The 21,587-nt window shown below is 35.7% G+C and overlaps 1 protein-coding gene across 1 annotated transcript in view; it reads right to left on the bottom strand.

The window, feature by feature from the left end:
• The window catches only part of CNGB3 (cyclic nucleotide gated channel subunit beta 3), an 812,110-nt gene that overhangs the window by 542,488 nt on the left and 248,035 nt on the right, over positions 1 to 21,587 (bottom strand). The window contains exon 6 of the mRNA XM_044065779.1: positions 11,678 to 11,886. Within this exon, the coding sequence (XP_043921714.1) occupies positions 11,678 to 11,886 (209 nt within the window). The remainder of the gene's footprint in view (positions 1 to 11,677; positions 11,887 to 21,587) is intronic.

Here is a 21,587-nt window from a genome sequence, read left to right as displayed (position 1 = left end):
AGATAGTGGCCTTTATTTCATTGTGAGTACAGCCTATGGCTCACATTACCTCAAATTAATGAGCTGTATCATATAAATCCTACATTGTGTTGTCTCTCTCTCTCTCTCTCTGCAGTGGTACAAGGAAACCACATATGCTTCCCCATATGCGGTATCAAGGCATCAAGTGCTGGTGGGATATGCTCACTGTGTTCTCTGTTGGTTGCTAGAATGTCCTTGTAGCTAACATTCTCAGAATAACATGAACCATTGGAATGGGTGCTTCACATCTTGTCAAGCTCCTTCATAGTAACTCTGTCTACAAGGTAGTCACCTGTAATTTAAGTGTCATGAAGGGCATGAAACGTTAAGCATGGTCAAATAACTTGGGACCTGTGAGGGCAATGACGTACACCATAACTATCTGCAACCGTTACAGCCTGTTGTATATATACATTTGTTAAAGTTGCAGCAACCCTTAACATCATTCCACTATTGTCTTCCTGAAACTCTGAGATTTTGTACTGCAAAATTCACCTCAGGTAGCACCTCAAACTGAATATTTTATATATTTTAAACTAAAACAATAAGTGAGAAGGGCACACTGAAAAACCAATCAGTAAAAACTAAATGAAAACTCCAGCCAAGCTGGAACTTCCAATGAGTGGAAGGAATGATGAGGGTCATTTGTATATTTCCCATGGGCCTCTGATTGAAGAGGTTTGAGAGGTCACTCATTGGAAGTTCCAGCTTGGCTGGAGTTTTCATTTAGTTTTTACTGTTTTTTCAGTATGACCTTCTCACTTATTGTTTTAGTTTTTCATTTGGGATATTTTGCAGTCACCCTAATGATAATGGACATCAGTTGGGTATAACAGCTCTGTTTTTCTTATGCTTAGTCAAATACTCTGCTTGTGCTGTGCTGATGAGGTCATAACAAGGCCGAAATTTGCATATCCACAGCTAGTGGGGTTTGACTTTATTGGCCTGAAATTATCCATTATCATTCACTGATAGTTTTTCCATCCTCTACTGACCACTTTGATCTTATTTTCCCATATCCCACTGTACTTCCTAGCTTTCTCATTAACTCTCTATTAACTCATATCTACCTGCAAACACCCCTTCCGGTCTGTACCTGACTAACCCTATCCCTGCTCCTCCCCCTCCCTCCTGAACTTCCTCCTGGAAGCTTTAAAGTCCCTCCTAACCTCAGGGGTTTACACTGAGCTTACTTTATCCAAAACGCTAACTATTGGGTGTATGTCTCCATACATACTTTTTATCTCAAGCTGTGTATATTGACTGTACAAGTTTAAATGTAAGTGTATATCGACTGTACAAGTTTAAAAGCTTTTTGAATCAGATACAACTTAATATTTGCGTACTACCTGCTATTATGATGCAAACTGCCGCTACAGTGTTACATATTACTTAGACTTGTTATGTGAGCTAAACGTAGCTAACTGTCTGTGTAAACACATATATCTGCTTTTCCTAAGATTTATAGATGTTTACCTTACTGTGACTGTGCTAGTTCAGTAGTTGCGACTAATGCTACGTAAGTTTAGATAGTTGGTTCTACTTTTAGGCACAAATGTTTAATCACCTGTACGGTTCTGAACTATGCAAATAATCCTGCTATGGAACTAACCCCTAAATCCACATAACTGGTAATGTCTTTAAGCATTGTCACTGTCTTAATTTCAATTTAACTCCTGCTGCTTTTGGTTATATGTATTTAAAAGATCTTGGCACTGCTCTGCCCTTTTAAAGAACTTTTATGCACAACGGAGCAACAGTACAGTGTTTTAGCTTTTAAATAGGTTTTAGAATCATAACGCTGTTTTTTATTTACTGCTGTATATATTGCGATTTTTACCCGCCATTTAGTTGAACTGCTGTATATATTGCAATTTTTACCCGCCATTTAGTGGAACTCACATGTAAAACAGAGTGCCCTTACACGCTCAGACTTGGCCTCAATCCAGTCAGCCAAAGGCAACCCAAATTTGTAGCTTATACAAGCTTACCCTCCATTTGTTTAAATGCGTACTCTAAGGGCTGACTAGACCACTTTAGGCGGCAACCTATACTAATAGAATTTCAGGTAGTACTCCCCACTGTGGAGCGAAAACTTCAAGGGTATCCTACGCCACTTAACACTAGCAAACTGATTTATGTGTGTAGCCTAAACTCATGTATTTGTTCTACTCAATATAATTGTTCATGCCTGACTGCAACTATTACTTTATGTGATTTATTTTAAGTTATGTACTATTACTATCTGTTTATCCTTACTGCTCTATGTATATAGTGTTATTTACTGCTTTAATATAACTTACTTTCTCATTTTATCTTCTGTTCCTCAGCTTTCACCTGGACTTACCCTTGAGTTTTCACCTGGGTGGAATCCCACACCTATATATTTGTCTGCATTCTCAGCCAACTGCTCTAAGACATTTTATCAAACCCTGCTATCTCCTGCAAGCTTCTAATACAAGAAATCAAGAAAGTATGTTTATTTATGACATAGCCTTGAAATTAAATACCCAGTAAACCCTGCTAGGTGTTCTGTTTGCTCCCAGCCAAGTTAGCCAGCAGCAAACCCCTTTGTTCCCCTATCTCCATTCCCCCCTTACCTAGACCCCTACTTCTCTTGCTCTCATCTCCCCTCAGTCTAGCTTAGTCCCGTTGAGCCCTGGTGTATTTAAGTGCATTTCCGCTTTTGTCCACTAGATGTCACCCTTTCCCCAACAATATCTACTTCACTAATATCTACTTCTATTTTCACTTTCCCTTACATTTTCTTTAATTCCCATCGTTTCTTTTTCTCTCTCTCTTCTTTATTTCAATCCATTCCTACCCACTATTCCTAGGCCACCTCCACTTACCTTTGTGCTAGTCAGCATTCACTGATAGTTTTTCCATCCTCTACTGACCACTTTGTGTATCCCGCTCCGTTCGCCCTACGGGCTCACTCCGCTCCCCTACCCTGCCCCCAATTCCCACCTGCCCCCAGTACCTCTAACCTTCTACCCTCTTAACCACACCCCCTTTACCAATCAACCACTCATTGAATCACTACTAGCCACACCCCATATCTATAACTCTACTCCCCTTATTTCTAAATCCCCTCCCTTCCACCTACTCTATCTTCCTAAACTAACATCTACTCTTCTCCCTACATACATACTACACTTTCTTCTACCATGCCTTACAAATACCAATGTCTTTATACACTCTTACTCCTGATTACTCTTACCACAGCTTACCTCTTAACCTCCTATGAACAACCACTCCTATCTCCTGTTATCATCCCTTCCAAACAAACCCTAACACCTTTTCCTGCTTTATCTACAACCTTCCTGAATTCCACCATTAAGTGTAGTTTCTTTCAAACTAAATATCACCAATTACATCATATTAAATACTCCATCTTAGGCAATAAAAAATTTCTTTACCACTATTGCAAACCTCCCCAATATTACAATTTCATATTACTCCACTTATTAAAAGATGGAGACATCCACCCCAACCCTGGCCCAAGCCCTAGCCCATTCCCCATTAACTACAATCTCTACCATAAGATCCCATTACCAACTACCAATCCCTCCAAATCACTCTCAATAGCCCATCTCAACATACGTAGTATACGTAACAAAATACCACAAGTTCATGCCCTTCTGGATGTCCAGCAATTCGATATTCTCTGTTTAACTGAAACATGGCTTAAACCCACAATAAAAGATACAGAAATCATCCCCCCAGGCTATAGCATCATTCGACAAGACCGTTTGAATAAAAAAGGCGGAGGGGTTGCAATTATCTATAAAACAGGACTACAAATCAGCAAAATGAATTATAACCTACCTTCTGATAACAACATAGAAATAATTATTTCTAAACTGTTGCTTAACTCCCATAAATCAGTTTACATCATCTGCACCTACCTTCCCCCAGGTAAAAATCTAACTATATTAGAGGACCTCCTAAATTGGCTTTCTACCAATCTCCCTCAAGAAACAATTCTACTAGGAGACTTTAATATTGATTGGAATTTATGTAACAACACCAATCCTTCATCCCTTATTAACCTGCATGGCTTTTCACAAGCTATAAACTCTCCAACCAGAACAAACAAACATAACAATAAAAAAAACATCTTAGAATGGATTCTAACAAATTGTTCACAACAAAACTATACAACAGGAACCCTCCCAGATGACCTTAGTCACCACTCTCTCATATATATTATTAGACATAAAACAAGCTTAAATATCCCCTCTTCAGTCAGAACCATCCGTAGCAAAAAACACCTTGACCATGAACTGTTTCTAACCAAACTTAAACAATGTAACTGGTCTCCCCTTAAGTCTCTCCCTATAGACGAAGCAGTTAATTACTTTAATATCACCTTCCTAGCAATCCTAGACCAACATGCCCCAATCCATTCCATAAGAATGAAAAATAAACCAGCTCCATGACTCTCAAATCACACTAGGAAACTAATCCTCAATAGAAACAAATCTTGGGCTAAATGGCGGTCCACAAAGGACACAACTGATCACCAAACCTTTAAACAACAAAGAAATATTACAAAAAAGCTATCCTACAGGACAAAAAGAACTTTTATATACAACTACAACAAACATCCCTTCATCAACCACGTACATTTTGGTCTACTATTAACACACTACTATCCCCAGGCAGAGTGGAGTCACCTAACCCACTAGGCTCCAACCCAGACTGTCCAATGCAAACAGCTAATGCCTTCAATTCTTTCTTTACTATTACTATACTAAAACTAGCAAATCAGCAAAACCCAGACATATCTAACTTGCCCAGTCCAAGCTCTACTCCTCCCCCTTTTCACCTTGAACCTATACCCACCTCCTATATCTCTTCCCTACTTCAAATTCTAAAACCTAATACCTCCTCAGCTGACCAACTACCAGCCGAATACCTCAAAATAGGAGCCAAAGCGATTGCCTACCCAATCTCCATATTAATCAACAGAACCTTAAAAGAAGGTTTAATCCCATCAATCTGGAAAATCTCATATATTATTCCTCTTCATAAAGGTGGCAACTCTACTGATTTCTCTAACTTTCGTCCCATTGCTATACTCTCCCCACTTGCTAAAATCATGGAGAAATGTATCCATAAACAACTTATAACCCACCTATTCCACCATCAGCTCCTAGCTAACTGTCAACACAGTTTTCAGCCATTTCATAGTACCACCACAGCCTTACTATCCTTTACTAACTGTATCAACAAAAATCGTAACAATAATACTTTATCCTCTGCTTTCTTTGTAGACCTATCTAAAGCCTTCGACATGGTTAATCATCAACTTCTCCTCCACCTACTGAAGTCCCTCTCCTTCAACTATTCTGCCATGAACCTGTTCACATCCTATCTGGATAACCGAAAACAAGCTGTTCTCTGGCAAAACCATCTTTCCAACCTTCTTCCTACCTCTCTAGGTGTCCCACAAGGCTCAATATTTGGTCCACTACTGTTTTCCATTTTCATAAATGACCTTCACCTCTCTATTCCACAGTCTACCTGTATTCAATATGCTGATGACTCCACTATCATTTGTTCTGCCTCATCACAAACTGATCTTCATTCTCACACACAAAAAGCCTTCTCTACTATTGAAAAATGGTTCTCTAACCACTGTCTTCTCCTTAACCCTAAAAAAACCAAACTACTGCTCTTTACCCCATCTCATCTATCTCCCCCTCTCCATTTCACACTTACATCTGACGATGGCACCGTTATCTCACCTGACCCCACCACCAAACTCCTTGGAATTACTATTGACAATCAACTAAAGTTTGACACATAAATTCTACAATTAAATCTACTAACAAAAAACTTGGATCCCTTTATCGCATTAAACCTTTCCTGACACCAGTAGCCAGAGCCACAATAGCTAGAACCCATTTAATCTCTACCCTTTTATATGCTTCCCCCATATATACCAATCTTTCTAAAAATAATCTTAACAAACTTACTAGATCATACAATAATATTGCTAGATTTGCTACCATCTCTCCTTACAGGACCCACCATTGTCAGAATCTAAAACAGCTAAAATGGCTTGAATTACCACTGCTACTACAATTTAACCAAATTACAATCGCCCACAAAGCCCTACACCAACCCAATAACACACCAATTCTCTCTACTCTTATAAGACCTTATAATAATTTGAAGAATCTGCGCTCTGCCAACAAAATGTTGATACACACTTCCTTCCCTAATAACTTAGCAGGTGATTCGTTATTCTCAAACTCAGTTGGTAAAATATGGAATCAATTACCAAATGACCTCACTACCCTTACCTCTCTCCCAATATTTAAAACTAACCTAAAACTTTTCCTCTCCAATCACTGGTTATGCTCTTGTAACAACCCTGACTAACCATTTGTTTTTTTTCTCTAACTACCTGTCACCAATCAAAATATTATTCTCTACCATAAATCTCTACTTCTAACCATTCCTTATAACTAACCCTCCTCCTTATTCTTTGCACTCTCCTCCCTGAGTATTACTTCTTATCTGTAACTCTATTAGCCATTTTTTTCTGTCTTATTCTAATTTTTGGTAACTGCAGAGGTATTATGCCATATTAATGTTATTGCCAAACTTTTTCTTTTGAATGTTCAAAATGTTGTTTTAAAATGTCTATTCTATAAATGTAAAATCTAAATGTTATTGAATGTTTTTGTATGTGTCTATAATGCTGTGTAACTGGAACTTTTCTCCCCGGGCCTCCACTGAAAATGGACATGTTTCCAGTTGGACTAGCCCGGTAAACAAATGTAAAATAAATAAAAAATAAATTAATTAAAACGACAAAACAAGTCATGGGCATTCAGAATCGCCAATTAGCTGAAACACCTGGTGTTCATACATGTCATTTGCATATATCCCATGTGCCTCTGATTGAAGAGGTTTGAGAGGTCACTCATTGGAATTTCCAGCTTGGCTTGAGTTTTCATTTAGTTTTTACTGATTATTTTATACATTTCTGAATTACTCCACCATATTGTTTAACCCATTTGCATCTGCTTTACTCCTCATTTTAATAATGTTTCTAATTATCATGTAATTAAACTGCCATTAGCATGCAATATGAACAACTAGGGGCATGCTTGAGCATGTGATTGAGGTTGGATTGTAGTGTACACTGTGTTACACTGCCCTGGGCTCCCAACCTGTATTATATTTAGATGAGTATACTGCAACCTTTGTGTAATTTCATTAGCAGGAAACAACTGATTGTACAGTTTAACCACAGTTAGTTGTGGAAAGCTGTAAATGCTAGAGGTGCCATTCTGGCATTTTACTTCTAAGAGGCCTTATATTAAAGTTGACAGCACCCATGCAGAAATTTAGCAGGGGACATAAAAACTATTAAGGATACATTAACCACCCTTGCAAAGATCTTTCAGCAATCTATGATGGATATTAATCACATAAAAAATACAATTATGAACCTTGAGGCCCAACTGACCCACCTACACACTGTGTTCAAAGCCCAGGAGCAGAATATCTATCAAAACCACATGCACCTGTTGAAAGTGGAGATGAGCATGAGTCATATCCAATCCTCAGTCCACCGCCTGGATGACATGATAGGTGATCTTAAGAATCAAGTTAGGAGGAATAACCTTAGAGTGCTGGGTCTCCCAGAACAGATTGAAGGTAGTGACCCAGACCATTAACTGCAAAACAGATGCTTAAACTACTTGTACTATTGGACATTCCAGTCATTGAATGAGCACATGAGAATAATCCCAGGCTGAAAAATTTGGTTCACTGATGACTGTATGATTTGGGACACTAAACCCCAGGCTTGTTATCCTACAATGATTGCATGTTTCAAAAATGTGGGCCCATTTACAGGTTTGGAACTCCAGAAACTAAAGACATGCATTTTTCTACTATTCAGGGCTACAGTGGAGAATTCCTTCTCTAGTGTCTGATAGCCATGGAGCGTGGTTACAGAACGTACTTAATTAGGTATCCGTCTGATGTTGAGCTATCTAAAATAATTATCTCAAGCTACAAACCATTACTCTCAAAACTGCTGAGTAAGATTGAATGTTGGAAATGTACCTTTCCCTCCTTCCTCACTAAAGTCCGGATCATTAATGTACATCTTTCCTAAGATTCTCTATCTTATCATTCCCTGCCCTTGCAATTTCACATATCCAGATGCATTCCCCATCTTTGCAATTTCACATATTTTGTAAGATTTCTGAAATGTATTGCCAAATTTCTGTGGGATGGTATCCATCCTAGGGTCATCAGACACAGACTCTATATCATACTTAAACTAGGGTGAGTGTGAGGTTATTCAGCCTAAATTAATATAACTTAATCTGTTGCAAAATTATGCCATATTAGGTCCAGGAGCTACTGGGATTTCTGGTGGCCATATTCTTGTTGACTGACAATAATGTGAGTAAACTCCTCCGCTTTCTTTAGACACTGTCTGACTTGGTTGGGGGACAGGAGTTTATTTAGTTACTTGCCCTTTAGAAAAGTATCCATAACTGACAGGCTATCATTAGTTGCTTGCACATCCTTTTATTCACTAAACTGGCATTAAATAAAGGTTTTCTATTTTCTCAGTCAGAATATTGTTTTGATTGTCCATAAAGGTTATATAATTGCACATGGTTAGAATGGAATATATCTGTTTAGATCCTTGCAATCTTTGTAAAATTTTGCAGTTGCTTTGTGATTGTACTCCATCTAGATGTCCTAGATTCAGTGTTAATCAAAGGACTGACAGGGTGTTTGGTATGTTTCTTTCATTTCATGACCTTGTTTATTTTGTGTTAGTGTTGTTATTACCTGTGTAGTAGTTGTAAGTGATAAAGACATCTATGAGCTATAAAAAATGTGAGTAACTGTATTGCTTAGCTTTCCCTGTTTGCATTCAGTGCGTCTATGAATTGTGCACACCATGTGCATGTCCACTCATTGTACACAATTGCAGACTTAAATGCAGCAAATGTTTTTGAATCCCAAGGATAATGTTGCATTCTTTATCATTTACCCACAGATTTTCAGTCCAGATTTCTTCAAAACTACTCTGGTATTTCTTTTCAGTTTTGTCATCTGGCTTTTTGCCAAATTTCTCTGTTTCTCAGATCGTGTATCTATAGTTTGCTTGAACAGTATTCAGAAACTATATTGTTGTGGTTGTCATAAGCATTCTAATTTTAAAACATTATCTCTCTTCCATAATATCAATATTCTGCTTTGCTACTTTTTAAAACACATTCTTATATAATGGCAATCAGCTCTATGTGTTCTGCCAACTTGATTTGTTGCCTTATAGTACCTCCTTTGAGTCCTACAACCACATCTAGTAGAGATGGCATAGTTCTTTGCTGCTAATTTATTAAGAGAAACACCATTTTGGACAGATTCCCCTGCAGTTCATGAGATGCTGGAGGCAAAATTCAATGTCTGATTTACCTGCCTATAACTCAAGGATATTCATAGTTTATACATTTAATAACAAAGGAGAATCTTGATGGATGAAAATGAATTCACTGAAGTATTCTGTTTTGCAAAAAAAAAAAAAAGTGAAAAACAGCCCAGAAAAATACCACTCATAGCAAATGGGGTGCTAAACGTCGAGGGCATCCATGCAGAAGGTACAGTAATAACCAGAAAAATACAAATTATGCAGCTGGTGTATTAATAAGTGAAAATTAAACAAACAACTATTTCTGCCATCTTCAGTTCATGTAGTGCAGCTCTTGTCACAGACCACCATGGAATTGTGTTATATAGTGCAGCTCTTGTCACAGACCACCATGGAATTGTGTTATGTAGTGCAGCTTTGTCACAGGCCACCATGGAACTCTGTCACGTAGTGCAGCTCTTGTCACAGACCACCATGGAACTGCATCATGTAGTGCAGCTCTTGCCACAGACCACCATGGAACTGTGTCATGTAGTGCAACTCTTGCCACAGACCACCATGCAACTGTGTTATGTAGTGCAGTTATTACCGCAGACCACCATGGAACTGTGCCATGTAGTGTAGCTCTATGTATGTAAAAAGGATAATGTATGATTCCCCCAGCAGCTCCACAGTCCCCCAATAATGTAGCAATGTTGTATCAGTAACAAAGCTAAACCACTGCATCTCAGTTATATAGGAATCCATAGGTTCATGCATTCAGCCATCAAGCTTGCAACCTACTGAGGTTAATTGCTATGACTCCAGATTGATATTTTCTTCTTTCCATGTACATAACAAGATTATTTCAGAAGGAAGTTAATGACTGACTTTTTCTGATTGTAAGGGAAAGCTTATCCAATAATCTTGGCAAGCGCTGTGCTGGTAGCTGTCATTTTTTCTATTATTTTTAATGCCCTACATCCCTGCAGCTTACCCTCAGTGCCAACAGCTGTTCTTCTTGTTCTCAGGGTATACTAGACCTACTTTATCCTCCCCTGTGTTCAGCCTGACCCATATCCAAAGCAGGTGAGAAGATTGAGGATGCTAGTGTAGCAAGAATTTACTGCTGGACAATGTGCTTACTCACTACTACCCCATGGTAGCCTTGCAAGCTCCCCAGTTGCTATTTCCAGGGGGTGTATATGCACCTCCCTGATTACACAGTCTCAACCAAGTGAAAACTGCTTGCTACATAGAGTTTTCCAGGGGCCTAATGCTGCTACTGCGATGAGCCTAGGCAGTCATGCCCCAGGATAGGTAATCCAGTGTCAGATGCTCACTCCTTTCCTCCTCAGTCAAGTTCCTCCATCATGGATCAACTGGGGGAGCGGTCAGGGCATAGTCCCTTTGGTCAATGGTGACAGGGATTTTTTTTTTCTATTACTGATATTTATTCTTAATATTAAGTTCCCCGAACTCATGCTAATGCCTAAAGCTCCTTCACACAGATTTCCAAAGAGAACTGGATCAGATATTGTCTTATAGACCAGGCAAAAGTCACCACTAAGTAACCTAGCATAATTTATTAACATTTCCTGAAGCATTTTTGAATAATTCAAGTTTTCTAATCCTATCATTTTTTAATAAGGAATCCTTTCATCTTTTCAAATTGCTTCTGGTGGTTTACTTGAAAGCTATAGAACAGACCATACTATTCAATAGCAGACATGAACACTGACATATAAAATACTGCAAGGATCATCCCAGAATGATTTATATTCCATTATGTCTTCTAAGTTCAAAAGACATAACTAGTTTCTTATGCAGTATTGTAGTGAAGATTGTGAGGATGTCACATATATGAAATATTTGCAGATGGGTAGAGGCTGAGAATATTGCTGAAGCACCCTGATGAACAGTATATACATTTTTCACAATAATCTTTGGATATACTATTGGCTGAAATTTTTATGCAGTTGGATCTATGAAATGCTACATAAATAATAAAGTAATATGAGAAATAGAGGAATGAAGCAACTAAGATGCCAGAGGTGTGACATATTCTGTGAAGACAAACATTGATTTGCAATTAACCTAAGATGATAAAGGGCAGGATAGTCTGTAGAAAAAAGTAACAACCCAATAACTTACTCATTAAATGTATTAAACAAATATCTGGATACAGATTAATAGATATTATGTATGCATCAGCACCAAGTATCTCTAGTATCTCAATAATTTTGGACTTACTATTATATCGCCTCCCTTAACAAACTGCAGTCGAGATTGGAAGACCAGAATGTCCACCAAATAGAAGAAATCACAAATGTAGTCCATAATTAGCCAGTAGCAGAGATTATCTGCTGTTTGATATGGGAATGCACAACGCATTGGAATGAACCAACAGTTCCAATTAAAAGCCAGGGAGACAAAAAATAACCACATCACATAAGTACGATCTGCAAGAAAAAGGAACATGAGGTAATTTAAAGAATTTATTTTAGACTGTAACCTAGACTTTAATTCTTTCTATGTATAATACCCTTGTAAACCTGAATCAATGAACAGTACAGAACAAGTAAAGTAAGCAGCATTTCATAAAGAGTTAATGTTCAGAACTCCAATATTTCTTGGACTTCAACTAGAATACATACATCAGAAAAAGAGTGCTGTGTTAGCTGATAATAAATCTTATATAAAATAAATTATAAATAATTATTATAAAAACATATTCTATGACATGACAACACAGTACTTCAAATGTCTGTAGTCAATGAAAAAAGAAAACATGTTAAAGACAGACTGCCAAATATTTGCTTAAGGATTTCAGAATACTAAAAATAAGAGTATAAATTACATCCTCTTAGAAAATATGTCTTGTAAAAATTAAACCCTACTGGCTACTCAGAATTCCAATGCAGAATATTCTGAAGCAAGATGGCAAAGTCATAGCTGCTCTAAGAAGATGCTGATCAGATCTTTCAGTAATTTGACTGGAATTCAACCCATTTGCGATACTGCAACTTTTTATTCTACGAAAGAGCTACTTAAGAACTCAAACTACTTTCTGATCTTTTTTTTAAACTATTTTTCAAATTTCCTGTCAGTTAAAAATGAGTGAGAAGTTATACATTTTCTGAAGATGAGCCATTCCAAAATTGCATTTCAAGATAATACCATAAAGAAAGAACAACAGTCTTTACTTATAAATATACAACATCTAATTAAAATGAATAAGCTGGATGATAAAAAAGGACTATATTAAGAAAGACTGTAGCAAATATTTCTAAGGAATTAATGAAATAGCAAAACTTCAAAATCAAAGACATTGAAGAAGCAATACATGTCTTTGAAGGAAGGATAAGAGAATATAAGGTACAAACTGAATTCTTATCCAAACAGAATACTTGGCTACTGGAAAAAAATGATCTAGAAAATAAGAAACAACATAAGGATTTATGGTGTGGCAGAAAATATGGAAGGTACATATATGACCACTTTTCTGACTATGTAAATCCCTAAAATCATAAATCTACCTGAAGCCCCTTCTCATGATAGAAAGAACTCATAGATTTTTGTCTAACTGTCTAAGATAGTAGATCCACCAAGATCCACTAAATCCATTTCTAATTTAGATAAAGATCTGCTTTTAAAGTCTGCCTAGTCAAGTCCTTCACTTAAATAGCTGGAAACACCATTGCGTTTGATAATGTGTTTACCACTCATCAATGAACTTCTTCATGAATCTTTTTTTTTTGCTGCCAGGTTGAAGATCTTTCTACAAGTATGACATAGGACTTTCAATATTGTACATCAAGCCATCTGATGTAAACAAAATAACAATTTGCTGTCATCTACTGAATTCATTGATTGGTTAGGGATGTTCTTTAAAAGATACGATGAAAGACCATTCTGGAAATCTGGGAATACTCCTAAAAATTAAGAGATAAATTAAGGACTTATTTTCTTTAATTCATGCTTTTTTCTGTTGTCTTAATCTAATCTTAAGTGCTGTTATTACTAAACCTAAATGTTTTTTCTTACTATTTAATATTTCGTTGGTCCTAATAACTAAGTTAATAAGGTAGATGCTTTAGTTTAACCTTTATTCATTTACACCTTACTATTGTTAACTGGGTTATGGACTACTAGTACTTTTTATAGACAAGCTATGAAAGCACCAACTTATTTTATTATTATGAATCTTATTTATTTTTCTATAATAATATACTTTCTTTTAAGTGAGATTTCAAACCAGGCTATAAATATATCAGCTTGGGATATATTTAATTCAATTTACTGATTGTTTCCCTATTCACAATTAGCTAATTTAAATTTCTTCTTATTTAATGGTATTATTTCATATTTTTAAATGATTGCTTTTTTCCTTTGATGTTGCATGCCTCTTTAATTTTAATAGAGATTTGCCCATTAGTGGTACTAACATCAAATCTAAATTAAGGATCATATTTGCCAATAAACATTTAGTTCAAGATTTCTGCAAGAAGACCTTTGTTTACTTCACTCTGCAGCATACTGTAATGTAAACATGCTTATGTTAAACATACAGATACATTTGGAGGATTTTTTCTCATTTATTTCTTTTCTTTTCTTTTCAAAGGAAATCATACCTAATTTCTATACCTAATTAAACTTCTATATTTACCATTGTGAACTTAATTTAGGTTTTATCCTTTGCATTCTTATTTGTACATGGTCACAGAATAAGATGTGAGTTGAACTGCACTTCAGGAAATAGCCGTTTTATTCTACACATGATGATCATGCTTTCACTCATGCCAACATTGTTTACTTTATTTAACTGAGTGATGCAAGTTGTACACTTTGTGCTACTTGAAGAGATTGAATAAGATTTCTTAAAGGAGTTTGACTTGGTCAGTAAATCTGGTAATGTATAAGGTTTCAAACTATTGTTAAGTTCAAAATGAATCTGTTGCTGTAAGTCTTAGTCCCAGAGGATATTTTAGATTCACTGATTTTAAAGTGCTATTTTCTCCAGCATCTGAATCTGAGTTTTCCAGATTTTTCAGTTCAGTCTTAATCATTTTAGGTATTATTCATTGTACCTAAACTGCATTGCATGATGAAAACTTTCTAGAGTGTGAACTAACAATACTCCTACAGGATCACACACATGATTTAGTACATTAATGTGAAATATGAACAGTCAAAAGTATGTGTTTAAGGGAATTGAGTATGTGATACTCTGCATGTATTAAAATGTATTTGTACTGTGAACTCTGAGTGAACTGTGAATAGTGGAAAAATACTGAAAAGCAAGAGCCTGCTTGAAAGCAGGAAATGTGCCTTATATGAAAGTGTATCCGATTTTCTTTCTCTGACTAGAGATATAATGATGTGAACTGCTTTATGCCTACGGGTAAATTACTGATTGGTTAATTGTCTTGTTTAATGATTTAATTGGTTCATTTTATATTTTTGTACTGTCAGCAATATTAACAGTATATAAGCTTGTGCATTCCTTTGTTCTGGGAGTCTCCCTGGTGCTTTCCATGAGGCTCCCACACGTGTGCACTGAGGTTAATAAACACCACTAAAAGAGAGAAAGGACTGTATTTGTCTTCTTTTAAGGTAAAGTGTGACTTAACATTAATTAATAAAACTGAGTCATTTTAACCAGTTAGAAACACAATTAAAATGACTCTGAAATCTCTGACATGATTAGATTTGAGGATATAGTTAAAAAAATGAAATAGCAATTATGGGACTATGAACATTTACTTAAGATTAGTGGTTTATATTGCAAATATCTTAATTACAAAGTACTGACAGAACTGTTTTGGAAACGACAAACAGAAACATTAAGCTATAACTGTTTAGTAAAGGAAGCAGTAGAACTCTAATTTGCTGTTTATTGCCATTACTTAGGAAACAGATATATGCCATTATTAGTATTAGAAAGCATTGTTATAAAGTTGCACAATAAGTTTACATGATATACTTAGTGAAGTCTTATAATACTGTGCTATTGTATTTGCAGTATACTTTAGGAAATATTATTACAGACAGAACAGGGAATTGACTTTTATGCAAAAGAGCAAAGAGATGTCAACAAAAAGTACATAAGGGGATCATGTTTAAAGTCTGAAAAGATTTTGATTATATGGTACTGTAACAACAAAAATTTTAAATTTAACTTTATCTTTAACTTTGCTGATTACTCTTTGTACTATTAATGTATCTGAGTTATATTGCTTTTTAGAGTTCGTAAATATTTTAGACATGATCCTAGAAGGGAACTTCTAGTCCCTTTAGGAATCAATCTACAGATATCTGTTTAGAGATTAATCAGAAAATCTAATCCATCAAGGACTCTGACATTTTTTTAAGGAATAATAAATATACTTTATTGTCATTAGAGTACATATCATTTATTGTAAATAATTTGCACTTTAATATTCATTGAACTTATTTCTAGGAAATTGAATATCTAAGATACATTACTGAATCAAATTTGATTTGAAATATATACTGTGTGTAATAGTATATTGATTTTTATTTTATAAATTACTTAAACTGAATGCTTAATGCCATTAATTCATAGCTTATTATACAAAGTACTCTTTGACTGCCAATCATTAGCGGACCGGAGTTCCACTGTGGCGACCCCTAACCGAGAAAAGCCGAAAGTCACAACAACAACAACAACAACAACAACTCTTTGACAACATGAAGTGAACCTTCAGGACTACTATGAAATCTGTATCAAGAAGAGACCTGAATGTGGAGTATTTCTTCTGGACAACTCTTACCAATGTTAGTTCAAGTGTTGTTCTTAAATTCTAATATGCTCAACTTAATTCTCATATTTTATGAGATGTTTGTTTATTTTTTAGAATGACTGTTGTTATAATATAGTAATATGCATGTTATTGATAATACTTACAGTTTCTTACTTAGCTTTAAGTTTATTCATTTAGCCTATATAAAGATCAATTTGGGGAAGGTTAGTTAGTTTAAGAGACTAAACTAGACTAGGAACATAAGCACCCATGTTATATATTTGTTTTTATGTTAGTAAGATTGTTTTACTATACTATTTTATTAGATATTGGTTTGTAATAAGTTTTAATTTCACTTTTATCTCACACATCTTATTGTATACATGCTCTTAGTTGACAATACTTGGCTAAAATGTTTTGAAGTCTTATTAATAGTTGATAAATATTTTGAAAGTGGCGTCTCTTAATATAAATGCCATCAACAGTGGAAATAAAAGAACAGAACTTTTTGAATTACTTAAATATTACAAAGCTACTATAGTATTACTACAGGAAACTCATTTAATGAAGAACAATATTAACTATCTTAATAATCATGAACAGAAATTATTAGTTATCTCTTCATTTAAAGAAAAAAGAAGAGGTACAGATATTTATGGAAATAAAAAATGACACATTGCATACTCACATGGATTAAAAATGCTATTTTTAGCTGTTAGAGCTTACATTAAAATTGGTTTATTTAACTGTTTTTTACTTTACTGATTGCTGTGGTAATGGAGTTCTTTACAATTATATAAGGAATAATAAATATACTGGGGGCTTCAATACCTATGATTCATTTTAATCCAAAATATTTTCATTTGAAAATAGGAAATCATAACAAATACATGAAAGAATTATTTAACTCTATCATAGTTTTTTTGAAAAGGTATATAGAATGATATATATATATATATATATATATATATATATATATATATATATATATATATATATATATATACACACACACACACACACACACACATATATATATATATATATATATATTGATAATTTAGACTATAAAAGATATGTTTAATAAGATTACTGAAAAACTTGCTACTATTGCTTCTGGGTAGAATACATTTTTATTTTCATTTGATGATAGGTTATCTCTTATCAAGGTAACAATATGCATTTTATATATCACTTAAAACCACTAGGCAAAGAACACTAAACTTAGAACAAAAAATGTTGCACAATGGCTCAAATCCCCGGTTAAGAACCACACAATTTTTTAAATGCTTTTGTTCCTTTTTAATAAAGCGGAACTTCTTCAGAAAAAAACAAACATGAAAACCTCCACATTTAATTAACTCACCAGAATGTTACATCACTTCCTTTAAAACATCACTTCCTTCTGTAACTTTTGTAACATCACTTCCTTTTAAAACATCAATTCCTTTTGTGAACACCACTTCCTTTTAAAGAAACATGCTAAGCCTGTTAAGAGTCCTGAAAGTCACATACCATATCTCCCATAGTGAAAAACTTTGAACATACAAAAATAAAAATGAAACAAATGCATCAAACAATTAAATACAAACATGATAATAATAAAAACATATCTGCCAATAATGTTTATCATATTTAAGACAATAATGTAACTTTAAGTTTCAACAAACATTTCAGATAGAAAATTCCATTTGACCCTGGTGCTTGGTCATCCCTCAAAAACATTTGCCATTTGTATTCTATTACTTCTAGCACATTATTACAGATAAATGCAAACTTCTCCATTATCATTTGTTCAAGAGCAGTGAAATGAAACTTTCTAAATCCAGAACATTCTACACTGTGCTTGACAAGGGCATTGGAAACATCTTTAAACTTAATGGCTTTAACATATTCCCTTATTCTGCACCACAACTCCCTAACACTTTTGACTACATAGAAATGGGAACATGTGTCACATCTAGCTGCATAAGCAATACCACTACTGTGGCAATTAAATTTCTTTTTGGTCTCAAAAACAAAACAAATATGTTCAAAAGTGATGGAACTAACATTGCTTATAAACTGACATTGCTTACAGTTGGTACATGCAAAAGTACTAACTGTTCTACTACCAAGTCTGAACTCACTAATCAAATCCTGTTCAAGTAATAATTTAAGATTTACAACTTTTTTAAATATAAACTGTGGATGTTCACCTATAACTTTAGTAAGATCTGGATTCCCTAGAGCAATCCTCCAATTATTTTTAACAATATTAATAGATTCTAAACTATCTATTGTAATTGGAACTTGTAAAGCACACCTCATCTCATTGTTCACTTTAACATAATTTGACTGCTTTATCAAAATTCCCTGAGCCAAAATTAAAGGAAATGAAGTGTTCCTTTTACTTAGGACTTCATTTTTAATTTTGTGAAGCTCTTCAATAGGGTAACCTCTTTCTAAAAAGAAACCAATTAAAACTTCCCTTTATAATTCATTTTCATTACTAATCAGTGACATAACCTAATAACTTGCCTATGGAAAATGTTCAATTTCATCTTTTTTGGATGTTGGCTACTATAGTGGAGATAATTATTTGTAAAAGTCTCCTTCCTCTGTAAACTATTGTCAAACTAAGAATTTTCAGAATCCATAGTAACTCTGACATCCAAATAATTAACAGTAGAACCAGTTCCATTAATAGTAAATTTTAACCATTGAGTTGATCAATAAATTCATAAAATAATTTTCATTATCTACCCAAATAAGAACCAAATCATCAATGTATCTCTTATAGTATTTCACATATTGGAACAAAAGAACATTTTTAAGCATACTTTCTTCTCACCAACACATAACAAGATTATCAAAAGCTGGGGCAACTTTGGCAACCTTGGCCGCTCCAGTTAATTGATGGTAAATGTGATGGTTAAATAAAAAAAAAAATTAAGAACCACATCCATTAACATTATTATAACATTAATAGCAACCTGTTCCATTTGACCATAATTTTCAAGATACTCCCCCAGATTTACTATTCTTCTGTGCAGGACTAGCTTAGTACTGCATGGAGGCAGCCATTTAGGAACAAGATGGCAGTGTGCCATGCATAGTAATGAGGTGTGCTGCCTCAGCTCCTAGGCTTACATGGAGCGTGTAAGAGTGCAGCGGGTGTGTCTGAGAGCAGAGCTCTCAGAATATACATACCCCCGCAATGAAGAACAGCAGAAAGGGGTCATAAATGAGCGAGACCGCTCATAGGTGTCCGCATATCCCCACCAACAGCTCTCCTTGTGTACAACAGCAACAGTATACATAAATTAAATGAGCAAACCCTTTTTTTTTTTTTTTTTTTATAAAAATCCCATGAAAGCTAACCGTAGGTGCGCAGGTGTGCCCATCGCTTAGGTATGGTTAATGCAGCTTAAATGGCTGAAGAGGATAACAAGGAAGATATATGCAAATGAAGCAGCATAACAATAGTGTAGTGGGCAGAACATTTGCCTTATGAGCAGGCATTCTCGGTTTGAGTCCCACTGCAGTACATTCCATTTTCCATGGCAAAACACGTTATGATCAATATTTATGTTGCAAAACCCACTAAATAACATATTTTTATGAACTGGAGTACTGCAGTATATGTACATGTGAGGTATCAGTGTCATAAGGAATAAAGCACTAGTAAGGCAGGTTTAAGCATCAATAAGCAGTAGTAAGCATATTTAAGCACTAGTAAGTAAGTTTAACACCATTTGTGCAGCGGTAAGCAATGCCAACACTCGTTAAGCAATTCAGAAGCTAACTCTCTGTAAGCATATTTAATGGCAGGTTAGCAGTGCTTACCGTCATGCAAACCCACATATAAATGCTCAAAAGTGCCTTAATCACTCTGTATCTGACGGCCCTTGTTCTGCCCATCAACAAAATAAACAGCCATGCAGGTCTTGAACCCAGGAGCCTGTACACCAGAGTCACAGTAGTTAACCACCAAGCCATCACAGAAGTACAGAAGAATGAGGTATCAGCAAAAAAGTCCTCACCATAGTAAAACAAAACTGGACTTATGAAATGAATCAGTATACAGTCATATGTTCCATAACCCACTACATAACATCAATATGTGAACTAGAGTATAGCAGTAATCCCAGAAGTAAGGTGTAATTACAATAGAGTGTTCAGGTACCCAATAAAACACAAGGACCCCATAGAGTGTACGTCCACATTATTCATGGATATCAGACATACATATAAGGTGCAATGAATAATAACTCAATGCCAAAAAGGAATTATAATGCAAAGTCTAATGTAAGCAATGCTAAGCATTGCACAGCTCAGCTTAGGAGGTGTAAGCAATGTGTAGGCCAGCTAACTCATTATGCCCAGTGGTATACCCCTTTAAACAATGCCAACCTTAGGAGAGCAGGTTTGCCTAGAGCTTAGCCATTTCAAAACTGGCCAATCACAGAAAAGTGTGGAAAATCGGCCCTACTTAAACCCAAGAGGTGGGAATACATCTCATAACTGGTTGTAGCTTCCCCTTGCAGGCACTATGGCAGTAAGGAGAGAAGGTGTGTGCTTTCGGGCACAGCGCTAGTGCATCCAGGATTCCAAGGTCATGGCAGGACTCCTTGTCAAAGACCATGATCAGAGACTGCTGCAGGGCCAGTACCAGGGCTCCCAATATAAGGCAGATGCCTGTGATCATCTTGCCCATGACCTCACCAGTGCCACTGGCATACCCCAAACTGGTGAGCAGGTCAGGCACCACTATGCTGACTTGAAGTGGTGTAAGGGGGCCTCTTGGAGGAGTGGCTCCAAGAGGCTAGAGTGACAGGGGATGTTCCAGTTGTGTGTAAGTGTCACCTTTGTATAAAACCTGTATTGTTCAAGGCAAGTACTGCATACACTAGAGAATATGGCAGGAAGAGTCTCATACTGTTTGTATGTCAATAAAAGTGTAATAGCCTGACAAAACAGGTCTAACTACTGCACTGCATGTGTATATTCTGGCATCATATGATAATTTAGATTTGCAATCATGCAATAGTACTATTGTATTAAGGACTGTTACCCACACTGTGCACCATAAATTGAATGTGTAGGAATGCCTGTATATGACAGGTGTAATCCCCAGAGGCCATTTAGTAAAACTGAGAGACACATAGACAGTAAACAGGGGAAATGCAGCCAACAAAAACTGAATAGCACATGCAACTGAGATGTGAACTGTTGTTTTTTTTAGCACACAAAGCCACGGTTCGAATCCTGCCAATGGTAGTAGTCTGCATACATAATCATACCCCACAACTGTACAGATATGTCCAGAATGTCCAGTAAAGTGCCCCATATCTGTTGCCATTCAACCTGTCCCCCTGGGAAATCAATGGAATGATCCCAGGCATATAGGCAGA

Source organism: Protopterus annectens, chromosome 3.part0 (genome assembly GCF_019279795.1).
Source record: "Protopterus annectens isolate FY-2018-M chromosome 3.part0, PAN1.0, whole genome shotgun sequence".
Classification (NCBI taxonomy): Eukaryota; Metazoa; Chordata; order Ceratodontiformes; family Protopteridae; genus Protopterus; species Protopterus annectens.
The sequence above is the reverse complement of the archived record's forward strand: the minus strand, read 5'-3'. Positions and strand labels throughout refer to the sequence as shown.